Source organism: Syngnathus acus, chromosome 10, assembly GCF_901709675.1.
Source record: "Syngnathus acus chromosome 10, fSynAcu1.2, whole genome shotgun sequence".
In the NCBI taxonomy this organism is placed as follows: domain Eukaryota; kingdom Metazoa; phylum Chordata; class Actinopteri; order Syngnathiformes; family Syngnathidae; genus Syngnathus; species Syngnathus acus.
Window position 1 is genome coordinate 11614322 of NC_051095.1, and position 21615 is coordinate 11635936.

General features: G+C 41.3%; 1 protein-coding gene across 7 annotated transcripts in view; it reads left to right on the forward strand.

Moving 5' to 3' along the window:
- The window catches only part of LOC119128038 (glutamate receptor 3), a 78272-nt gene that overhangs the window by 16101 nt on the left and 40556 nt on the right, over positions 1 to 21615 (forward strand). For all 7 annotated transcript variants that reach the window (XR_005098921.1, XR_005098920.1, XM_037260080.1 and 4 more), the window contains exon 3: positions 9509 to 9748. Coding sequence is in view for 5 of the 7 variants with exons in the window: in XM_037260080.1 (XP_037115975.1) it covers positions 9509 to 9748 (240 nt within the window). In the remaining 2 variants the exon portion in view is untranslated. The remainder of the gene's footprint in view (positions 1 to 9508; positions 9749 to 21615) is intronic.

The window sequence follows — 21615 nt, forward strand, 5'->3', positions numbered from 1 at the left end:
TGTTGTCTGGTTACAGTAATTGTTTGGATTCAAATTTTTAACCTAAAGTAGTTCATGAATGCTAGTGTTGAAGTATTTACGGTAACAGTAAACTTCTTATTAAATCATGACTTAGCATAGCAGCTAAAATAAGCAAAGTATCACTCATTTGCAATGGGTGCTTTTAACCACTTTGTGTACGGCATTTACAGACATATTTTGATACGGAAGAAATAAATATCAGTGAACAATTAGGCACAACTGTGTTCCATGGGAACAAAATATTACACTTTAGTCAATAAATTTAATAAAAAGGAATGTGGTGTATGCTGATCATCCATCCGACCCATCCTGCCAATCATCCATCCGATCATCCATCCCACCCTACCCACCTCACCCATCCGACCCATCCACCCGACAATCCTCCCACCCACACATCCGACCCATCCTGCCCACCCACCCAATTCTTCCATCCATCCATCCATCCATCCATCCATCCATCCATCCATCCATCCATCCATCCATCCATCCATCCATCCATCCATCCATCCATCCATCCATCCCAATAGCCTTAGATCTGCTTGGTGAAAGTAAGCTAATTATTGTGCAACATACTGTAATTATACATTATTCCAAGAAAGGCAAAGTTACATTAACCAGGGATAATTAAGAAGTTTATTTCTGGACTGAAGGTCAAGACCCAAGAAGTAGTACCACTGGGAAACATGCTTGGATTTGAAAAAAATCCATGAGTATATGTGGAGTAAGCCTCGAAAACAACATTGAGGTTGATGTATACAGGCGAGACAGAAAAAGAATCCAGCATTTTGACATGGGAAAATGAGAAACTATGGCCCTGGATCATCCAAGTAGGCACAAGAACAAGCTGTCAGGTATTTTCTCTTGATGTTTACAATTGAATTCAAAACAAGTCAAGTCAAGCTGGCTCTATAGATGCAATATCACCATAAATGTTTACCCGAGCGAGACCAGCCCCCCTGCAGTCAAGTTGAATTGGTTTCTAAGCAATTACTGTCATATATTTGATTGGGCTGCAAGTCCTTTTATTTTTCTTTAATAAAAAAGCACTTTTCACAAAGACTTAGCGTGATCCGTTTGAGTTGATTTAACAAAAGCGGATCATTATTTGACCGAAGCCCTGACCGCATGTGACAGCGAGCATTCAAACGTTTGAGTTCAGCTGACCTTTTGGATTTGCTGCCCTCGACGCTGTTGCGCCCTCCCCGTGACTCGTCTCGTTGGCGTCAGTGTTAGCTATGCAGATAAAGCCGCACGCGTCGCCACTCTTTAATGACTGTCCCTTCCTGTCGTATCACAGTTTTGCTCCATCCCCGGTCAGCGCGTTCTTCCTCGCTTTGTGCTCGCTCGCGCCCTCCATATTCATCATGCGACGAGGATCACGCCTTGGGCTCGCAAAGTTGATTGGGAGGATTAGTGGCGTGTGAGATACTTTGTCACCAGCTTTCTGGGAAATCCAATTATGGAATATCATAAGCCTTACGTGTTTCATACACGGGTGAATCCTCCTTAAAAATGCACGCAGGCGTACTCACCGGGTCAGTGTTTAGCAGCTGTCCCCTCTCTAGTGCTCTTGTGACAATCTCCCAGAATGTGTGACGGGAGATGTGTTTTTTTTTTTGGATGATACAAGGCCTGAAGCACTCTTCCTGTTCTCTCCCCTGCATTGCAGCAAACGGTGAACAGCATGAGCTCGACCAAGTAGGGATTGTTATTTGCTCGCTTTACATCGACCAGCCTCGAAAAAAAAAGAGATGGCCAAGGGTTTTCCTCTCTTATCTGCTTTTGCAGATAGTCTTTAATTGCACGTGTTAAGGAGACGACATACTGCAGAGGAGGGCACGCTGCGTGAAATTTTTGCATGCATCAAATCCCCTTGGAAATGATTTTCTTCACAGCGACCATCAATAAAACAGCGTTATCTAAAGTTTTAAAATACCCATCATGTTTCGACAATGTTCTCGCTTAAACTTTCTGCCCCCTTGCTCCTGCATAATGAGTATGTCAGTCAAACAAGGTGTATCAAAACGCGGATTAAAGAAATCGCCAATAGAAGGTTTGTTTGGCCCGGGCTTTCGGCTCCCGGCCCTGTTTGCTGTTCACTTGTCAAACAATGCACGACAGTAAGACCTTGAAGGTGACAATACCTGTCACAAGAGGATGGGCTTGAGAGGTGCTCATTCCCTTTGGGATTGCTTACCGGGCAATCTCCCAAGTACGGCGCACAATCGCCAAGAGGCCAAGTGGAAAACCACAGAGGTGCAAGGAGAAAGCAGGCGATAGTTGAATGAAGTCGAGTGATTGTGAAGAACAACAATATACTGTACAAACTGACACGCTTGACCTTTTGTCGGGTTCTTACTATGACATTGTGATTACATTTTTGGTTGGGAATTATGGAAGCTTCACCACTATAGTACTGCAATTAATCCACTTTTTAACACTTCTCCCACATATTTAAAAAAAAACATCGATTTATTTAATTTATGTTACTTGTGATCACAGTATGTGAAGTGTACTTTTTCTATAAGCACATTTTTTTAGTTTCCTCTACGTACAATTCTTTGTGTGGAGCTGACATCACAAGTATTGCTGAGAAGCTGACTAATTACAATTCCCATTGTGGATGTGGCATTACAAGGCCAAGGAAAAACAGATCAGTTCATCCTCACGTTCTGCAGGAGCCTGATAATTGAATCAAGTGTGTTTAACGAGGGAAACTTGGAAAACATGTAGGAATGCGGCCTCCCGAGGACTGGAGTTTGACACCTGTGACCGACATGAATTGTATGACATCATAGTAGGGGTGTAAATCGCGGGTTTTGTCACGATACGATATCATATCGATACAAAGGACCACGATACGATTATTGCCGATATCTTAAAGCCTGCTGTGATTCATTCACGATACATCACGATATAGTGCTCCACGATCGATATTTTTATTTTTATTTATTTTTTTAAAATAAAAAATATAGAACAATATCCTGATTTATAACAATTCATACGCAAAATCAACAAGGTACTGCAAACTCTTTATTTAGGAAATTACAAGAGTATTGTAGTATACAAAGTGCTTATTTTAACACTGAACTTTATCGAATTCCTATATTTTTTCTCATATAAGTAAAGAAAAATGAATATTCTTTCTTTTTTTGTAATACCATTAACTTTAAAGTACATTACTGAACTATTTATTTACAATAATTTTAATTGTCCGTTGAGCCATCTTTTCTTTGGAATCCAAAGTGCTTCCAAACGAATGACTTGAAGCCCAAAGGGGAGCGAATTTCCTCGTCTTCTTGGACACTAGCCATAGCACCAGCCCAGGAGCCGCGTAGTTGTCGGCTCCCCTTTCACGTGCCTGCTCTGCTCACAACACAGCACGCCGCGTACTGCTCCCGGAAAGAGGAAGCAAGCAACAATGAACTGGATTTCAAAATAAAGTCGCGTCTAATGTCCGAGGTCAAACACGGCGATATAAATCGATGTTTACGTTTAGCATCGATGCCAATAAATCGTAGAGCATTATATCGATTAATCGATGTGTATCGATGAATCGTTACACCCCTACATCATAGCGATGCTGCTGTAATCCATCAATGATACAAGATGAACAGAACTCAATTGGCACATGGCCAAAATGCAAGAATGTGTGTGTGTGTGTGTGTGTGTGTGTGTGTGTGTGTGTGTGTGTGTGTGTGTGTGTGTGTGTGTGTGTGTGTGTGTGTGTGTGTGTGTGTGTGTTGTTCTAATCATTTACCCCCTATCAATGAACTAATTGTTTCCAACAATTTTCTGCACCCCTTTGTGGGGAAACGGGAATGTGCGAGGCTGCATTTGTGTAATTAGTTGGGAGTGAGCACAGTATTATGTTCATAAAAGCCTTTGGTAGCATTTTAGGAGCATAGTTGTCTTTCAAAGAAATATTATTGTCACATCCAGGGTGATAAACACTTATTTTCAACAGCTCTTTTCAAGTCCTTAATTGCAATTGCCCTGGAAGCATGAGAGAAACAGGGGAGTTCTCTTATCAAGTGAGTTCACTGAGAGTTAATTCCGAAAATATGAATATGCATAAAATATACATATTGAAAAAAAATATGGAGAGGCTGATGCAGCAAGACGAGTGACATCTTCTCTTTAATGTTTCACGGCGGCTTCAATGCGGCTTTACCATTTGAGTTAACACTTTGATGCGCGCTGCACTTTTCTATGGCGAAAGCTGATGCAACCCCCCAAGGGCACTTAGGAGCTATCTGCTCCTGACAGCATCCCCTCTTCAGGGCAGGTCCCAAAGTTGGAATAAGAGTAGGGGGGAGTAAAAGCGCTATATACGGCTCACAAGACACACAATGGAAACTGTAATGTGCCGTTTATGACAAAAGAAAATAGCTAAAAAGATACAATCATCTTTGACATTTAGTGACCTTTGCCCTTCCCCCTTGGCGATGCAAAAAAAAAAAAACCAAAAGGTTAGCGTAGTCTAAATACAGTTCAAGAAAGATATTTCTTTCTAGAATTAGCTCAAAGTGCCTGCAGGGTAGCGCGTATCCATCTGAGCTAGCATTCCAGCAAGCCAGTCAACTCAAGTGATGCGTCAGAAATGTAACATCCCTCTAGCACTCCTGTGTGTCCTGATTATGGAAGGCAATGAGGGCGGCGCAACTGTGTGTGTTTGACCAGTGAACTGGAGATGGGACGCTTGGTTCCCTGCAGCGGCAAAGGAGCAGTTAGCTACACAAGGAAAATAAAATGAGATTAGAGGCCAAGGAATGGGCAAGAAGGCAAAGAGTTCTTTGAGTCGTTAGATCTCTCCACTATGACGTCATTCACGGGCACGCTTGTCTCAGTAATATGCTATTATTGAAATTCAAGGTGACACTCAAGGAATCATCGGATTAGACTAAACACTGTGATTTCTTCAGAGCTGTGGGGACAGTTCCAGCCTTTGTGTTTTCCCTCAACGGGCAACTCATTCAATTTTATTTAATCACCATGAGGGATGAGCTTCATGCAGCCACTCTCTCCTCTGAGAATGCACACTGTTTTTTCTATTTTTTTTCTCCACGAGTCCGGTACCAGTTTGCTTAGCTGATGCAGTCAACTGATATTATGGAGGGAGACCGTGGAAGGACGGATGAGGGAGAGGGACTCAGGTCAAAAGAGAGAGGGAGAGAGAGAGTGAGAGCGAAAGAGAGAGAATCACACTTGAAGAGATGGTTTGCTGCAGGGCAGGAGCAGATGGCTGAGGCAAAAGGCAGACAACAAAAGGAGAGGTCAGGATAAAGACTGGGGATAAAGGTGAGGAGAAAGAGGCGATGGAAAGTTCAGGATTTTATGGAAACAAATACATAAATACAGACCCCCTTTGGGTCTAGCCAGCCAGAAATTTCCATATGTAAGAACTAATGTTCAAGTCAGTACATTAAACTTGCGGCTTACTCCAGTTATTTAGCAGCAAGTGGTGCTTCAGTGAACTTTTCATTTTACAGCAAACTTCAAATCCCTCCCGGTGGGCAAATATGTAACGGCTTATTGCCTTGTTGCATATTTTCTCATTATTAATATAGGAAAATCAGTAGTAAGCTCTTCTTTCCTACTAAGAATTCAAAAATTCTATACATGGAAGTAACAGTGTGAAGAAAATTGTTTGAAAAGACACTTGTTTTAAATTTGAAAATCACATAAAAATACGTAGTTGTTGATCAATTAAAAACACTACAGCTTTGAAGAATGGCTAGGAATTGTGAACTGAGAATTTTGAGAAACGTTGCATTTTGACTGATCATTAGTCAGCATGAAAATAAATTTTGGACACAGCAACCAATAGATGTCTCAACATACTTGGAACTAGTCAGTGTGGATTTTTGAATTCAGCCAATAGTGATTTTTACAAGAAGGCAGTTGGCATGAGTTGAGGAATAAAGTTAAAAGTGACTTGTTATATAGCCTACCCACCACTTTGGGTTGAGGATTTGTTGCTCAGTATTTTTATCCAACAAGGGGTAAATTAAATCAACCAATCCAATCGCATGGGTCAAAATGGTTATATCACCCTTGGGTAAAACTAACCCAATCCGCTCAAAATTAAAAAATGACGAGAATGTTCCCATTAACTGAAGACTCTAAATTGTTCATACGTAGGTGTAAATATGAGCATCCCTCGACAACATCAACATTATTGAAAGAGTTCCAATGAAGTCGAATGGACGCGGCCATTCTCACGTTAATATTTTGCAATATTCTTACAACTTGTAGAATAACAAGTGTGCTTGACCCACAGCTTTCACAACAAAAAGTGCTTACGGACAATTGTCAGCTTGTTTCTCACACCTGAGTCTTCATTATAGTAATATCAGAAGCTTTGTATGTCTCCAAAAGAGCTAAGAGAACCTGCAGCATGTTTACAATTTACATAATGATCTCACTGCTCTTGATGCAAGTGTTTGGGTAGAGTTGCCTGGCTAAAGTAGTAGTCATTTTTTTCTTACAGACAAGATGGCACATTGCTTAAGGCTTAGTGATCAACAGCATAGCGAGTCTCCCTCGAGGGCTCTCCAAAGTTACTTTTAATGCCGTCTGCAGGATGCCGACACCCGTGAAGCCCCAGCGTGTGGTGGAGCTTGTTAGTGGGCAAAAGTAAGAAAACAAAAGGTTTCTTCACACGCCAGCTTCATTGAAAATCAATAGCACAGCTTACATTAATTGTATGTAGTGGTACACTAATGGTGCTTGAAGTCTAAGCAGTAGGGCATGCTTATTTTACTATATATCCCAAATGATGTTTAGGTGGATGAGGTACAAGTTCAACATGGTTCAGAAGTAAGCAGGTGTGCGAGAGAGGAGTTGCAGTTGATTATTTTGGTAAACAATTCTTCTATGAATAAATAAACTGGCTAATTGGAATGAAGATTGATGAGCTGTAAATAAGCCCATTTAAAGCAACACCCCATTTGTATTAGTTAAAAAGATGAATTCATTGGCTTAAAGTGGGGTGACCATGAGCATTACTTGAACTTACCTAACACACTATTAAATTCTCACATTATTATTATTTTTTAGTTATTGTTTAGCCAGTTTTTCATCGGGGCGCAATGGTTGGGTATCAAGGCACCCGCCAGCAATTAAACCTGCAAGCACTACTAGTACAGTTTTTCAATCATATTGTTAGTAAATAACACAAGAAACATTTGAGTAGGAATTAAATATATAATATATATATATATAGTATATTCATGACAACACCAGTGTTGGTTGGTACAGTGTTGGTAGAAAACCCGACATCCTAATACCTCTGAGCAGTGCAACCGGCTGTTGTGTGTGTGTGTCTGCCCCCGAAATGGACGAGCTCATTTCTCAGTCCCTTAAAACCTTGCCAGAGTATGACAACGCCTCTGAACATTGTTCCCCACACTATTGCTCATGGGATCGCAAACCCTTCCACTACAATAAGACTGTGACACCGAAAAGGGAGTTCAGTGCCATATCACATAGAGTATCTGTTATTGAAGATCAGCCTCACTCAGAGCTGAACCTAATAAGCAGAGGACAGCTGGATCGAGGGAAAAAGATGCCGCCAGACCTGGTCCCTTGGGACGTGTTCTGTGTCAGAACTGGCCTAAATTAAGAGGGAGCAGAGGAAACTGCTGGCTTCCATTCACCGTAGAAGATAACAGCAGCTCTTAGTGACAATACTGCTGTCCATCTGTTGATTCACTAACAGGATGCGGGTGTTGCTGCAGGTGCCGCACCTTGGGCGAGGTGTCTGCAGCGAGCTAGATAGGCGGGGAAGGGAATTAGAGAGGATGAGGCAAATCCCGCCACTAACTGGTTCTTTCATTCACAAGTAATTGCGCTAAAGAGCTCAATATGTGAGCTCTGTCGTGTTCTCCTGAGTATCAGCATGTTGCGTGCAGACTGAAAGACACAACAAGGCTTGCCTGCATGAAATCATTCAGAGGGCTTTGGGTTTTGTTGCAATTAGGGCTGGATGATTTTGAAAAATCTAATTGCAATTATTTTCCTATATATTTAATATCATTTAAAATAAGTTTTCATGGTGTATATATTTACGCATATGTAAAATAGAGGCTACTGTCAAACAAAAATTATTCTTTGTCATTATTTATTATCATTATTTATTGCCAGGGTTTCCACAGAGCTTTAAAGTTCCTAAAAGACAATAAATTCATGAATCTAAAAACAAGGCCATTAAAATGCATTCAAGCAAACTTTCAAGTCTTGAAAATCATACAGTGCTATGACGTTCATTTTGTCTTTTTAAAAAGTTGTCAACACGTCTAGCAGGATTTTATGAGAATAAATACGTACTCTCAAATCCCCAAATAAATGAATATTCTTAAAAAATATATTTACCAAATGACTCTTATGGTAAGATCACGCAATGATGACAGAGAACATAACACGACAACACAACTGTGATATGGTTTTAGTTGGGACCAACGTTGTGGATTTTGGCTTCAATATTAAATCGTATCAAAACAGTTTGATATGCCTTAAGCTGTAGAAACTTTGGTTCTGATGTCGATTTGAATTCAATAAATTGTTCAGCCTTAATTGCAATATAGTCAGAAAACACAAAGTGTGCAATATTTGAAATGACAGATTCCCGTTTTTAGACTTGTGTACCGTTTGATGCGTAACTCGAACGGATAACTGCAGCAAAATCAGGCACCTGTTTAACACAGCCGTTTAATGTGACACGAAGTAACGATCCTTCCCAACATCCGACCATTGTAGTGAAATATTCAAAGTGTTTACAGCTGCTAGGGATGCTTCATTACCCAGAGGGAGCACTTGAGAGTAAATCAGACTAAGCGAGCAGCGGTTGGTGAAAGGCTACGAAAGCACACCTGTAGCTGGGACCATTAGGGCGAGGTTTCACATACAATGGGATCTTCTCTGACTGAAAGTGGTGTGCATTCATCACCCACTGGAGTGCATGATGAATGCACAGACGAATGTGCATGTGTCACATGTTAAAACCCCTGAAGGAGTTCTGGGTTTGTTACCTGGGTACAAATACTACTTTCATGACAGAAGGTGTGGATAAAGGGATCCGAAAATTGTTTTTGCTTTTATTAAAAATAAGATGTATTATAAAGCTTGACATTTTTATCTGTGAATTATTCAGGATTCTTGATGGAAAAACATGCAGAAATTGTTGGGCTTTGGAAGGTGTTCCTTAAGAAAAAACAGAAGATTAATGAGAGCAGAAAGACTATATGAGTAACCCGGTTTGTGAATGCATATTAGCCAGGGTATGCTGTCAAGTCTTATCAATTGTATTGAGGGGCATTCGGATTCACATCAAGCTTTAATTGGCTATTAGTGGAAGTTCAAATGATCCAATCGATCGTTTAGTGCCTGAAGTGATGAGGCGCAAGTTTTTCAATGCGCATACGCGAATTTTGCCGACACAAGCCTTAACCCTCTGGTTCTCCGGCATATCTTCGCTTTCTTGCAGTTTGCTCCCAGTTCTCCCGCGGTGTGTATGCCATCTTCGGATTCTACGACAAAAAGTCCATGAACACCTTGACGTCCTTCTGCGGAGCGCTGCATACCTCCTTCGTCACGCCCAGTTACCCCACCGACAACGAGGTGCAATTTGTCATCCAGATGCGTCCTGCGCTACGAGGAGCAGTCCTAAGTCTGATCTCGCACTACAAGTGGCAGAAGTTTGTCTACCTCTACGACACAGACCGAGGTAAGAGACAGCCGTGAAATATACTGCAGACTTAAAAAATGAAAAATTCCCTAGAGGCACAATGTCTTGTCACTGTGGTGGTTCGTTCAACGATACTGCTGTTATACCCTTGACATTTGACTTTTACAGGTTGGCAACACACTGCTTAACAAATCTATTAGACAACTTGTCATAAAAAGCAAGAAGAGTCCATCTGGCATCTTGAAGTGTGTTAATACAGACTATTTCTTTAGGCGCTTTACTATGTTGAACAGCAATGAGGTATTTTAAACTGAATTGAAGAGCTCGTTAGATTTTGTCTGAGGTGTCAGTGTTTCAGATCGTTTAAGATAAGCAGGAATACAAATATGTAACTCAATTTGACATTTGGTTTGTATACAGTAATTGAAACACTAATTTAATTAATATATTACATTTAGTAACAGCACTTTTGCTGAATGGCATGGCCATACTTAACACGGTGAGGACAGACGAGCCACTATCAACATGATTTGCATTGCAAATGAATCCTGCATAAGGTTAGATGATACACTGGGTGGCAGATATGGATGACTGCCGTCCCCCTATTTCTGACAGTAAACAGTGACAAGACACAATAAATGTTGCAGTGCCTTAGAATAGCATCTGAACACAAGGGTAAGCAAAGGATAGCCCGTAATACTCTCTAAGAGCCTTGTAATGCTTGAAGTGATAACAGCACTAATGTATACAGTAGTGCTATGTTATGTAAATCAGTACAAATAAATCAGAAGCTCGTATTAACACATAGCTCTTGGAGAAATGGTGTCTCATGAGCAATAATCTTTGGGTACTTGGAACAGTTGGCTGGTTTGTGTCAGTTAATCTTCTGTTTAATCATGTTGATAGTGGCTCGTCTGTCATGGGAAATGAGGTATGTCACATCTGCCGCTAAAATGTTTTCCTTCCCAAATCGCAGGCGCTGCCTGCTTGGGGCTGCCGTGCTTTGTGCTGCGGCAATGAAGGCTTTGTGTTGTTCTCAGATTGAATTGCCTTGTTGACAATAGACTCCGGTTTAATGCGGCGGTGCCTCACGTTTAGGACGGCCTGTCAACAAGCTGAAGTGTTCATTTCAGGGGAATTTCTAATGTCAAATGAAAAAAGGAGCTCATTATCTCACAACAGAATAATGATCCCGTCGTACTGAAACTTGGGGGAGGTAACATGTTCATCCTACGACAAACTAAGATATTTTATGTCTTTGTCTTTGTGGGGAAACATGCGAATCGGCATAGTCTTCACACATTTGCATGCATTTGAGATGTTTACTTGCTCGTTAATAGAAGGCAGATAAGCTTCAGGCAATCGGGATTTCTCTTTGGCCCTTTTCTTTCACCTCATCAACCCCGCCCCTCTTCCTCCTGCTTTGAGGCAGGATATGAAGTCTGTCTTTGGGTCTTCAAGTCTGATTCTCAGCTGAAGGCCTTAATCCAGCGCACAGCCTGCAGATAACGCGTGGTTAATTAGGGTCACTCTGACTAGAACACTCATCGGCTCTTCCCTGCGGATGCGAGCAACCCACACGTCCTTCAGCACGGCCGACGCTGCTGAGCCGCAGCCGCCGTCCCTCCATTTTGCCTCCTCCGTATGTCTGAGGGCAGGCTCGGATAGGAGGTAGGGGACGAGGAGACTGGAAAAGTGGCCAAGTGAGAGTGATGGTGGACACTTAGTATAAAGAAAGTGCAGGGACCAGCGGGTATCAGAGGGAGGGGAACGCGAGAAGAAGGAAACAAAACACGATTCAGTCCAGCAATTAAGGCAACAGTAGGCACGTGTGTTACCTGTGTACAGACAATTCCCGGTGTACACCGGAGGACCCCCCCCCCCCCCGTGCCAGAGGCAATGCCAAGCTACTTTTACCTCGATCCTGACTGCCAGTGGTGTAAGTCGATCCCTTATTAGTGGGAGGACATTGGCCCCAGGAGGGGATAAAGTCGTTTATTGATGCACTCCATCCAGCTCTTTGGGGGGCTTTGACATTTGGATCATCAAGCAGACAGATGTGTCAGAGAGCCTCTACCTCTTCTTATCACCAAATGCAGCTCCCTTGCTCCTATGGACACGCACTTCTGCTTAAACGAGGGAAAAGTGACACACAAACTATTCCTCTTGCGTGTCCTCCAATAATCAGTAATCAAATGATACATTTGTTTAGAACCTTGATTTAAGGAACCGATTGGGAAAAGGGGTCATCCCTTAGCATATTTTTTTGTGGGCTAAAAACACCCAACACAGTACAAAACAATTTGTTGGGGGTGGTGTCAGGGAATGTTGTGCCGTTACCTTTGATGGGAACATCAGCACTACCAACATGGTCGGCACACTGATACTTTTTAGCCTGCTCTAGTCTACTGTAAGTCATCTATGATGACAGCAGTCGGAAACATCGCTGTTGACGGCCAATAAAAGGCACTGTGTCTAATTGGGGTCACATTCTGAAATAAAGAGACTTAAATAGCTATGATTTATTACTGGAATGCAGATTTTTTTGTCTGTTGAATCCTGGATTGTGTTTTTTTAATCAAGTTTCCATCATATTATGTTTATTAAAAGTTATTTTTTACAGCTATTAAAGAGAAAGTTTTAAGAGTTATACAATACATAATAAAAATACATTGGCTTGTTCGAATTTCACATCAAATAGCCCCAATTTACATCATGTGCAACAACAACAAAAATCCTATGATACAATGTATTTGTGTGATTTTAGTAAAAGCCTTGATCATCCAGAATAACAGAAGTGACTTTTCAATTATTCTCTCAACTCTCCGGTAATAGGGAGAAAACAGGAGCAATAATAAATAACGTTCACTCGCCGAGTCTCACTGAAAGGTTTTATTCAGTCAATAGAGAAGATTAATTACAGCCGTGCTATTCATTTGGTGCTACTATTTGGCCGGCACAGAAGGCTTTTAGGCCTTAGTGTAGCTCAGATCCGCAGAGTGATGGCTCGTATGCGTCAGGCTTAGATGTACTAGAAGTAAATTTGTGCTTCAAATGCCAATATCAGACTGCTGTTTGAAAGCAGATGCTGTAATGAAGCAGCCGGACTGGAAGCAAATTGAAGCTCTGTAAGACTTTCTATATTAATTCATCTTAATTGGGACTATGTTTCTCTTAGTTTGAGTAGTTGACAGATTTGCTTGTGGGTACAGAGTAAATATCCCAATAAACCTACCCTTTAACATTCTCTATAACGTGATCGCCAACAAAGCAAATTTTCGATGCGTTTTTTGCCATCCTTTCCAATTTCCCCTGAAAACACAGATGCTGACAAGGGTGCTGCTAGATTTTGTGGGGGTGGTCAAGTGTGGTCACACAATTGCCAGGTCTGTGCAGCAGAGACAGGTGATTACAGACATTATTGTCTCTTCTGGGCACAATCAACCCCATATTCAGCAATCTCACCGCAACTTGATTTATGAGTCACACACCGTTTCTTGAGTCACACTCTGTTTTCCACCATCCTGACGCTGTCCTTTATGCCTTTAGTGTATGTTCTGTGTGTCATGACTCCAGTGCTATACCCTGAGTGATCTCAAGGATCTTCAAGCTTGGCTTTCTGGAATTTTTGCCAACAACCTCAAATCAGACATTGAGGGGGTGGGGGTGGAAAGAATGTCAAAACATGAGTTCATTTTACACTTGCATAATGGTTAAGAATGTAAAAATATTACTTAAATGTTGCCCGTAGGGTTATTCCTAAACCTCACAGTTGTTAAAGGTTTTATGAAGGTGAAAGCGGGAAAACTTGTTTCCAAATCAAAAGGTAATTGGATTTTGTCGAGCAGACCAGAACTGATTACCACCCAATTGCAGTAAAACAATTGCATACCCTGGTAAGCCTGTCATGTCGGGTTATCATTACTCAGTTATGGCTGAACTGTTACTGTTATTGTGACAACCCTTTTGGAGAAAGACCAAATTAATATAAATCCTCTTTGTGCTTATACACGAGGAACAGCCAAGTCAATTGCTGTCTTCATTTGTTATTTCTGTGGGCACGATATCTCAAGATGGTCACGAAACATTTTCATATTTGGTGTAAACATCGACTGGGACTTGAGAATTATTTGAAGTTGTCGACCAGATTGCAACGTCTCTGTGGCATTATAAAGCACATTTTGGCCATCCATCCAGAATGCATACAAACTTCATGGTAGCAGTATACCGCCCCACCCCCACGACAAATGTGCCCCAAACCTGCAAGATGATAGACCATAATAATGTTAGAGATTCCCATCAGAACATGGCAGACGGGGAGAGAACATACTAGAATTCCTGGGAGTCAAAACGTAGTGCACCTTTGAGTAAGAGTTGGTGACTCGGCAGAACCTGTCCCTCCATGGCCCATTGCGGATACTGTTATGCAGTTCCCGTATGTTGTGGCTTCTTTGCACCACTCCCCCGATCAGTCGATATTCTGTCTGTAACTGTACTGTGCAGCTATAAAGGAAATGATCCTGTGTTCACAGCAAACACAGACCCATTTAATTTACTTCCATCATTTAACGGCTCGACAGGTGAACCTGCACTTGAAACAGTGTTCAATGTCATGAGCTCATTACAGTGCTGGGAAGTTGAGTGTTCTTTGAAGAGAAATCTGCCAGATGGAAACTGAATTCAGTGCAGAAATAACCCCGAGGTACTTCTTTCATTCACTCTGTCAATATTTCCAATGACCCCCACACTGCAGCTCGGTGCATTCGAGCAAGCCCATTCGGAACAATAAAGGGCCGTATTGATCATATGAGGTTTAGGAACACAATAGGAAAAGTTTATTATGAGGTGATAATTCTGATGGATTGGCACCCCAACCAGTTGGCCTGTTACTCTGTCATTGCGACAAAATGATTACAATGATTGTAAAACAAATGGATCCAAATGAAGTTTTATCTGAGGACCTAACATTAAAACGAAAGCAGCAAGACAGAGGAGCTCAGTGTAAAACACTCAAGGATTAATACTATGATGTACAATTGTTTTAAAGTTCAACTTGAATTTGAAGTAGTTACTTCATTATAAAGGTAAATATAGTCATCTTAATTTATCATGGAATTGTCAACAATGTTTAGAAGGTATGGGCAGGAAGGAAAGGACATGCATGGCTCCAGAATGTTCCTCTTCTACTTCTTCCTATTCTTAAATAGAGAAGATTCAAAACCCATCCTTAGCGTGAATTATTAGTGTACTGCTACTAAAACGTAAAGTATATTGTACATATATTTGTGGGTGTGATGATGACTGTCTGCCCTTGCATGTCTGACCAAAGCTTAATCTGGATGATTTACAAAACATTTACAATTATTTTATTTCTGCCCAATATCGAAATCAGCATTGGCCTAAAAATTGTTTTTTAAAAAAAATTGGTCAGGCTCTAGTCTCTTATATGTCTGAGTTGTGTATGATTGACTTTCTAAGTCACACGAACAGTTAAGCAGATCAAACGTGTTTGTGCTTACCACACCAATAACATGGCTATGTAGAATCCATTCATGCTATTGAAAAGCTGTTGAACGGGCAGACAAGACCAATCTGTCTAGACTCAGTTGGCAGTGAGATGTGCCAACAGGGCCAAGAGGCTTGAGTAAAAGGAGGATGGGATGACCGCGTGTAGTTAGCCACTTTTCTACTACCAAGCTAGATGGAATGCAAGAAAGAGAGCAATCATACAAAGAGACTGTAACAAACGGCAACCTTACACCTTATTCTTCAACAAAGCCTCTAATTGGCCATCCAGAGACTGTTGCCTATGTTGCTTAAACAGTCAAGCAATAAATGGCTCCCTCTACTCTCCTGGATGCCTTTGATGGCCCAACACATCAAGCCTCTGCTATAATTTGATCGCACTGTTTTGCCATTGCTTGAAGTGTTGTAAACAAGGCGACCGTATGAACTAAGCTGGCCACTTTCCATTGCTTGGTTGTTGCTTTTTTAATCTATCCATCTATCCATCTATCCATCTATCCATCCATCCATCCATCCATCCATCCAACAGTCCATTCGTCTGTCTGTCTGTCGTTTGTTACAAATTGAATAGAAAATACATTCAAAATATTGACAAGGTCATGAATAAAATATCAATCAAACCGTGTATGACAACTAAACACGAATGACTAAACCTTAACCTTGGCAACGTTAGCAGGCTAGGCAAACAATGAAAGCAAGCCATACGTATTTGTTGAATGCTTGAATACTCACTTTGTAAATGTCAGAAAGTTGATAAACTAGTCATGTTGAGAATACCATGTTCTTATTTTATCACTATTACACAAAAGACTATTACTGTGTACACTCGCTGCAAATCCGTGTCAACAAATCAATACAGTCACAAATTAATTAATTGCATATAATATCTAACAGCAAAATGTTGAGCTTTGTTCTCGTTTTCTTCCTCCTTTGTATGTCGCCTTTTAAGCACTTATAGTGGCATATACCAAACTAGATTGTAATGTGCCAATACAGTAATCTTTGTAATGCCAGAATTTGATCGTTCTTGTATCACTATAGTACCTATTACTTCTATGTGCCCCTCGTGTATTTAGCAAATCCATTCAACCTATAAGACTTCAGGCAATAGTTTTGCGTTCAATTCTCAAAGTTGAATATAATCATTGAACCAAAGGCATTTTCTAACGTGAAATACAGTAATAGGCATGTGCTGTAGTGCAGGATACGTGACATTTCCTTGTGCTTGCTGTCTCATCCCAGCTACCGTAATGGCTCATCAGCCAATCCCAGTCGAGACTTTGCACAAACACATGATTCGTGTGCTTTGATGGCCTTCTCCTTCACGCCTGCTTCATAACAACTAAATTATGCATGCATCAGAGGAATGAAATCAGCTCGGACACGCCGACAAGAAAGGGCACGGCAAGCGAGCCCATATAATGCACATGAAAAAAAAGAAATATGAATGAGGCCACGGATCACTAGTGTTTCTTTTTATTTTGCACACATGAACTGATATCATAGCCGAATTGGCATTCCTGTACTCATTGAGTTTGACTTGCAAGGAGCACCACACCATTACATTACCATTACTATTAAGAACACATCTAGTGCTTTTCAAAACATGAGATCGAGGGAGTCGTCTGTCGCAGGCATGACAGAATAAAGCACCATGCTTTTCCAATTTTTACAGGCGAAGCTGGAATAAAGCCATTCGGCCACCTACTCAACGCTGGCTTCAGCCGCCATAAAAATCACTGCTGGGAGCCTCCTCTACGTTCCAGCCACCAAGTTCAAAAGCTCGTTTGAATATTGCACTGCTGAATGGACGACGGGGGTGGCGGAAACAACACATTGAATATACGTAGATGCCCATGACAAACACAGATCTTTCCATTTCTGCCTAACTTATGGATTGGTTGCAACAATCAGCACACTACAGCGTCCGTACGACACACACACTCACATGCTCCATCCTTGGATATGTGCTGCGAGAAGGAAATGAGGGAAAACAGGGGCAGGCATAGAGAGATGGCGGCGTCGTACTGAATCAGTGGGTGGATGGTTCTCTCCCCTCTGCATGTATGCACTTCGAAAGATACCGGCAACACGCTGCTTCTGTTTGATTTGACATGTGCTGTCTTTTTGATTAGCACACTTGGCAGCCAAACAATTTTGGTTCGCGACTCACTGTAAACACCACATGAAAGTCTTGGCTTCACACTTTTTCCGCTACTTTTTCCTTTCACTTCATAGTCCGACTCCTCCAGACGACTTAAGCTCTTTTCTCCACTTGGCAGGGATGCCAGGAGAAGTTGCAGACCTTGGTGCAATAATTTTTACATGAGACATAATGTGGAAAATGGGTTGTCTGTCTTTAGTTGTGACTAACTGGCAACCAGTCTTGGGTGTAGTCTGTCTTTCGCCGTATGTCAGTCGGGATAGGTTCTAAGGCTGAATGACTTTTAAAATGACTGTTTGAAACTGTGAAAAAAAAACACACAATGCCTTTGTTATAGCAAACTAGTCGAGAGTATGTCTTCCTCTTGAACACCTCCCTACATTAAATGCCACACTTTTACAGCCACTTCCACATTCTCAATTATAGACAACCATCAGACTTTAATCGCAGTAGCCTTCTACGAGGTGTTTAAGACTACAAACCATCATTTTAGACTTACACCTATGGGCCAAAGCCAAATGACTAATGAGAGACAATATAAAGGCTTTACGAAGCCAAAGATTGTATCTTCCACTGTGCAAACAGAGGGGGGAGAGGGAGGGGGGGATCCTCACAGAATCCTCTGAGCATACTTAGCCAGGAGGCAAATTGTCAGCAAGCTCCAAATAGTGTTTCAGAGTAACTATTTATTTTGGCTTGCTCAAAAGACGAGACAATGCATCATTGGGAATATGAAAGCAAATTTAATGTTGTATGATGGTAGGAGGGATTCTGTAATCAATAATAATAATAATAATAATAATAATAATAGTAGCAGCATGGGTGCCTTGTGCAAAAATATAACTTTGAACCATTTGGCTTCGACACGGCAAATTGAAAATGCTAATTTCAAGGCTATTTCCCACCCCCAATTGGATTTGATTTAATTTCATTGTATGTCACTATTTTCACCCCATTTTATTTTATTTTTATTCACAATATGAATTCCCCAAGCATTTCTCCTCCCAAAAATACACAGAATCTATTGAGGAAATTGAGAGCACATGTGGTGTGGTCCTGTAAATGTCCCCGAGTCCAGAGTGTAAATTGCCTCCTGTTTTAGAGCTATGGAGTCCTAAACGTGTTATCAAGCCAAGTCCACAGTTATGAGGCCAAGCCATTATCTTTGTAGTTTCCATTTAGTTGTTCCTGATGCTCTCTGAGACCTTAGACAGTGCTCAGTGGGCTGTGTCGCCCTTTCACAGACCTTCATTTTGCTGTGCATTGTCAAGTTAAGAGGAGAGAGCTACTGCATTTACAATTGAAGTCATGACCAGCTGGGCATTTCATTTTCATTCTTTACGGAATCCTGGAGGTTAACCAATTCAAGCTCGCGTGCCCTTATGTTTGTTTTTTGCTCATTCTTATTTGATCAATTGATGAACGAGAAATGCCAGAATGCTGAATGAAACAAAATGGAATCATGTGGAATGATATGCAATGAAGTTGAATGAAACTGGTTCACCTGGGACCATATGGAAGGATATGGAATGATATTGAATAATATCGAATGATATGGAATCATTGAGAATGGCACTGATGTGAAATGCGCATAAGTTGATGAAATGCGTGGAATGAAATTGAATGATATGGATTGACAGAAAGATATGCAATTACGTGGAATGATAGTAGTTTGATATTTGAATGCAAATGATGTTATTCTATTACGCTGAATGTGTCATTGGGAATGAATGGAAAATTTGTTCAGAGAAAATTTGTGGGAAAATTTTACATTTTCGGAAGATGTTGAAAATTGAAATGGTGAGAATCCGTTGAGAAATGTTGACAAAGAAGCACATCCCCTCCAAAAGTGAGGAAAATAAAATATTGACGTACTTTGCATCCATCTTGCATTCGCGCGATTAAGTTTCAGATTCGAGTACTCTCTGCATTGATATAGTTGTGGAGCTAGAAACGCTGACAGTATGTTGCAATTAAAGTGTATGCCTGGAGAAATGTGCAATATGCTTCTCTAATTTGCTTCGTTAGCCCAGGTCAGCTGAGCGATATGCGAGAGGATCGCAAAGGCGAGCGCGCAGGAGATGGAGGCCTGTGACACCCTGCACCCGGCCCTAATGAGAAGCAGGGAACCAGAGGAGCCGGGCAATGAGATTAGATGCAATTCAATTACAGCTGAGCCGCCACGGGTGACGTTTCAGAACTCATCCTGTTCAAATCCGACTGACGGGCAAAGAAGAGGACGGCACTCTCCACCACAACAAGTCTGATTTATACGCACGCTGAGCGTCGTCAGGCTCAGGCGGGATTTGATTGCATGCCGCAATGTCGGGATATCGTTTTAAAAAGGAAACGATTGAGTTTCCACCCTTCACTGCGGCGTCTGCCTGCACTCGAGCACACCAAGTGGGTGTTGAAGATTTAGAAAGCAACTCAACTCCCAAGTTTCATTGCAAATGCGCCCCTTCACACATTCGGATTAGACACACACGCATATCGCCTGCCCACGCTTCTTCTTGGTTCAACTTTGATGACAAGTTTGCATGCTCGGACAAAGGAAACAAGCTTGCACTGTGTGGGGGGGAAAAAACATCAGCGGCTCCTGTGGTTATGCAATTACAGTTATCACAGTCCTTGTTTTTGACACACTGAAAAAATAATTTACTTTTCAACCCTTTGGATTTGATATTGTTTGCGCTCATTTGTTTTACATAATGAATGATACTCTTGTGTGCAGGTGGTTTTGCATGGTTAGTTAGCATGTTCGATTCAACGCGTGACTGACTACATGTTCACCCAAGCAATGTATCTGTTGTATCTCCTGTATTCTTGAGACTGAGACAGTTGACTGTGGTCAAAAGAGCTCTCGGGGTTTAGTCCATTCTATAGGTTTTAAAAGTCGGCCTAAGGCGCACTAACTTTAGAGCTGACTTTTAAAGAAATGGGACTAAAAGTAATCATTTCCTTGACAGACTATTTACTTCTAACCAGATCCCATCTGCTAATTTCCATACAAATGTAAAAGCAGGCAAGCATGGAATCTTCCTTGAATCTTCAATGAATCCAATTGTTCACATGCGCAGGGTTTGTGGCTGGCCACGGGCAGGTAGAGAGGAAAATATCAGCAATTTCAAAATAAAAGGTTTGTGTGATCCTAATCTCATTGATAAAACTCCCATGCTCAGGGTAATTTGCATAATGTATCGTTTTCCTTCGCATTCGAGATTTTACACACTACAGGATTTCTTATTCCTTGCTAAAGGAGTATATAGAAATCCGTATTAAGTATGGTGCAGTAAAGCTAACAAAAGCCATACATGCTCATAGTCTGTTATGATGCTTTTACTTTATTTGTAATCATCAAGTCATACACCGTGATTATAAGGAAGATAATGGTTCATTGATCTTTTTGCCGACACCAGCCCTCCACTCGATGGTTCCCAAGCCACCAGAGAGCATTTTAACCCAGTTAAACTGCATGACATCTCTTAATGTGAGGAGCTTTTATTGCCGGGAAGCCTGCCATGCGCTCCAGCTGGCTTGAGGTTGGTGAGGTTCTGAGCGTTTGCCTCGGGAAAATGAATAATGCATCCGTGTTATTCAAATCGTCACTTTGCAACTTTGGCGCTAGGTAACACAGATGGGTGGAAGTGCAGCGTATGAGAGACCGCTGCCGCTGTCGCTGCTGCCGCCGCGCTCATGGAAAATGGGTGACACTTCAGAAAAGTGTCAGACAATTTCGCTTCACTATCAGGCATTTTTCAGTCAAAATGTGGAGTTTTGTATTGTCAAACTTGCATTGTGACCCATCGACAGTTGCTACACACCCCGTGTTGAAATACAAGGTCTTAAAACATGAAATAACAATATTATAAAAACTAAAAAATATTCTCCAATTAAAAGGCATCACACTCTGGCACAAGGCAGAGTTGGCATGTGTTTCACTCCCGCTTGTTGCACATATCTGAAACTGAGTAGATAAAAGAGGAACATGATTGAAGTCTCAATTTGCCAGTAAAAGAGTATTAGGCTCATATAATTATGTTTCGATCAAAGCGCGCATGACGTCTCTCGTGTTTGCCACAAGCTGAGCTTGGAAGAAAATAAGCAACAGTAGCTTCCTAAGAGCTAATAGTACGTCCATTGGCGAGTATCACGCAGACAAAAAGATTGGTTCAAGTCTTCAGTAAATACAGATTTTTTTACGCGATATTCGACT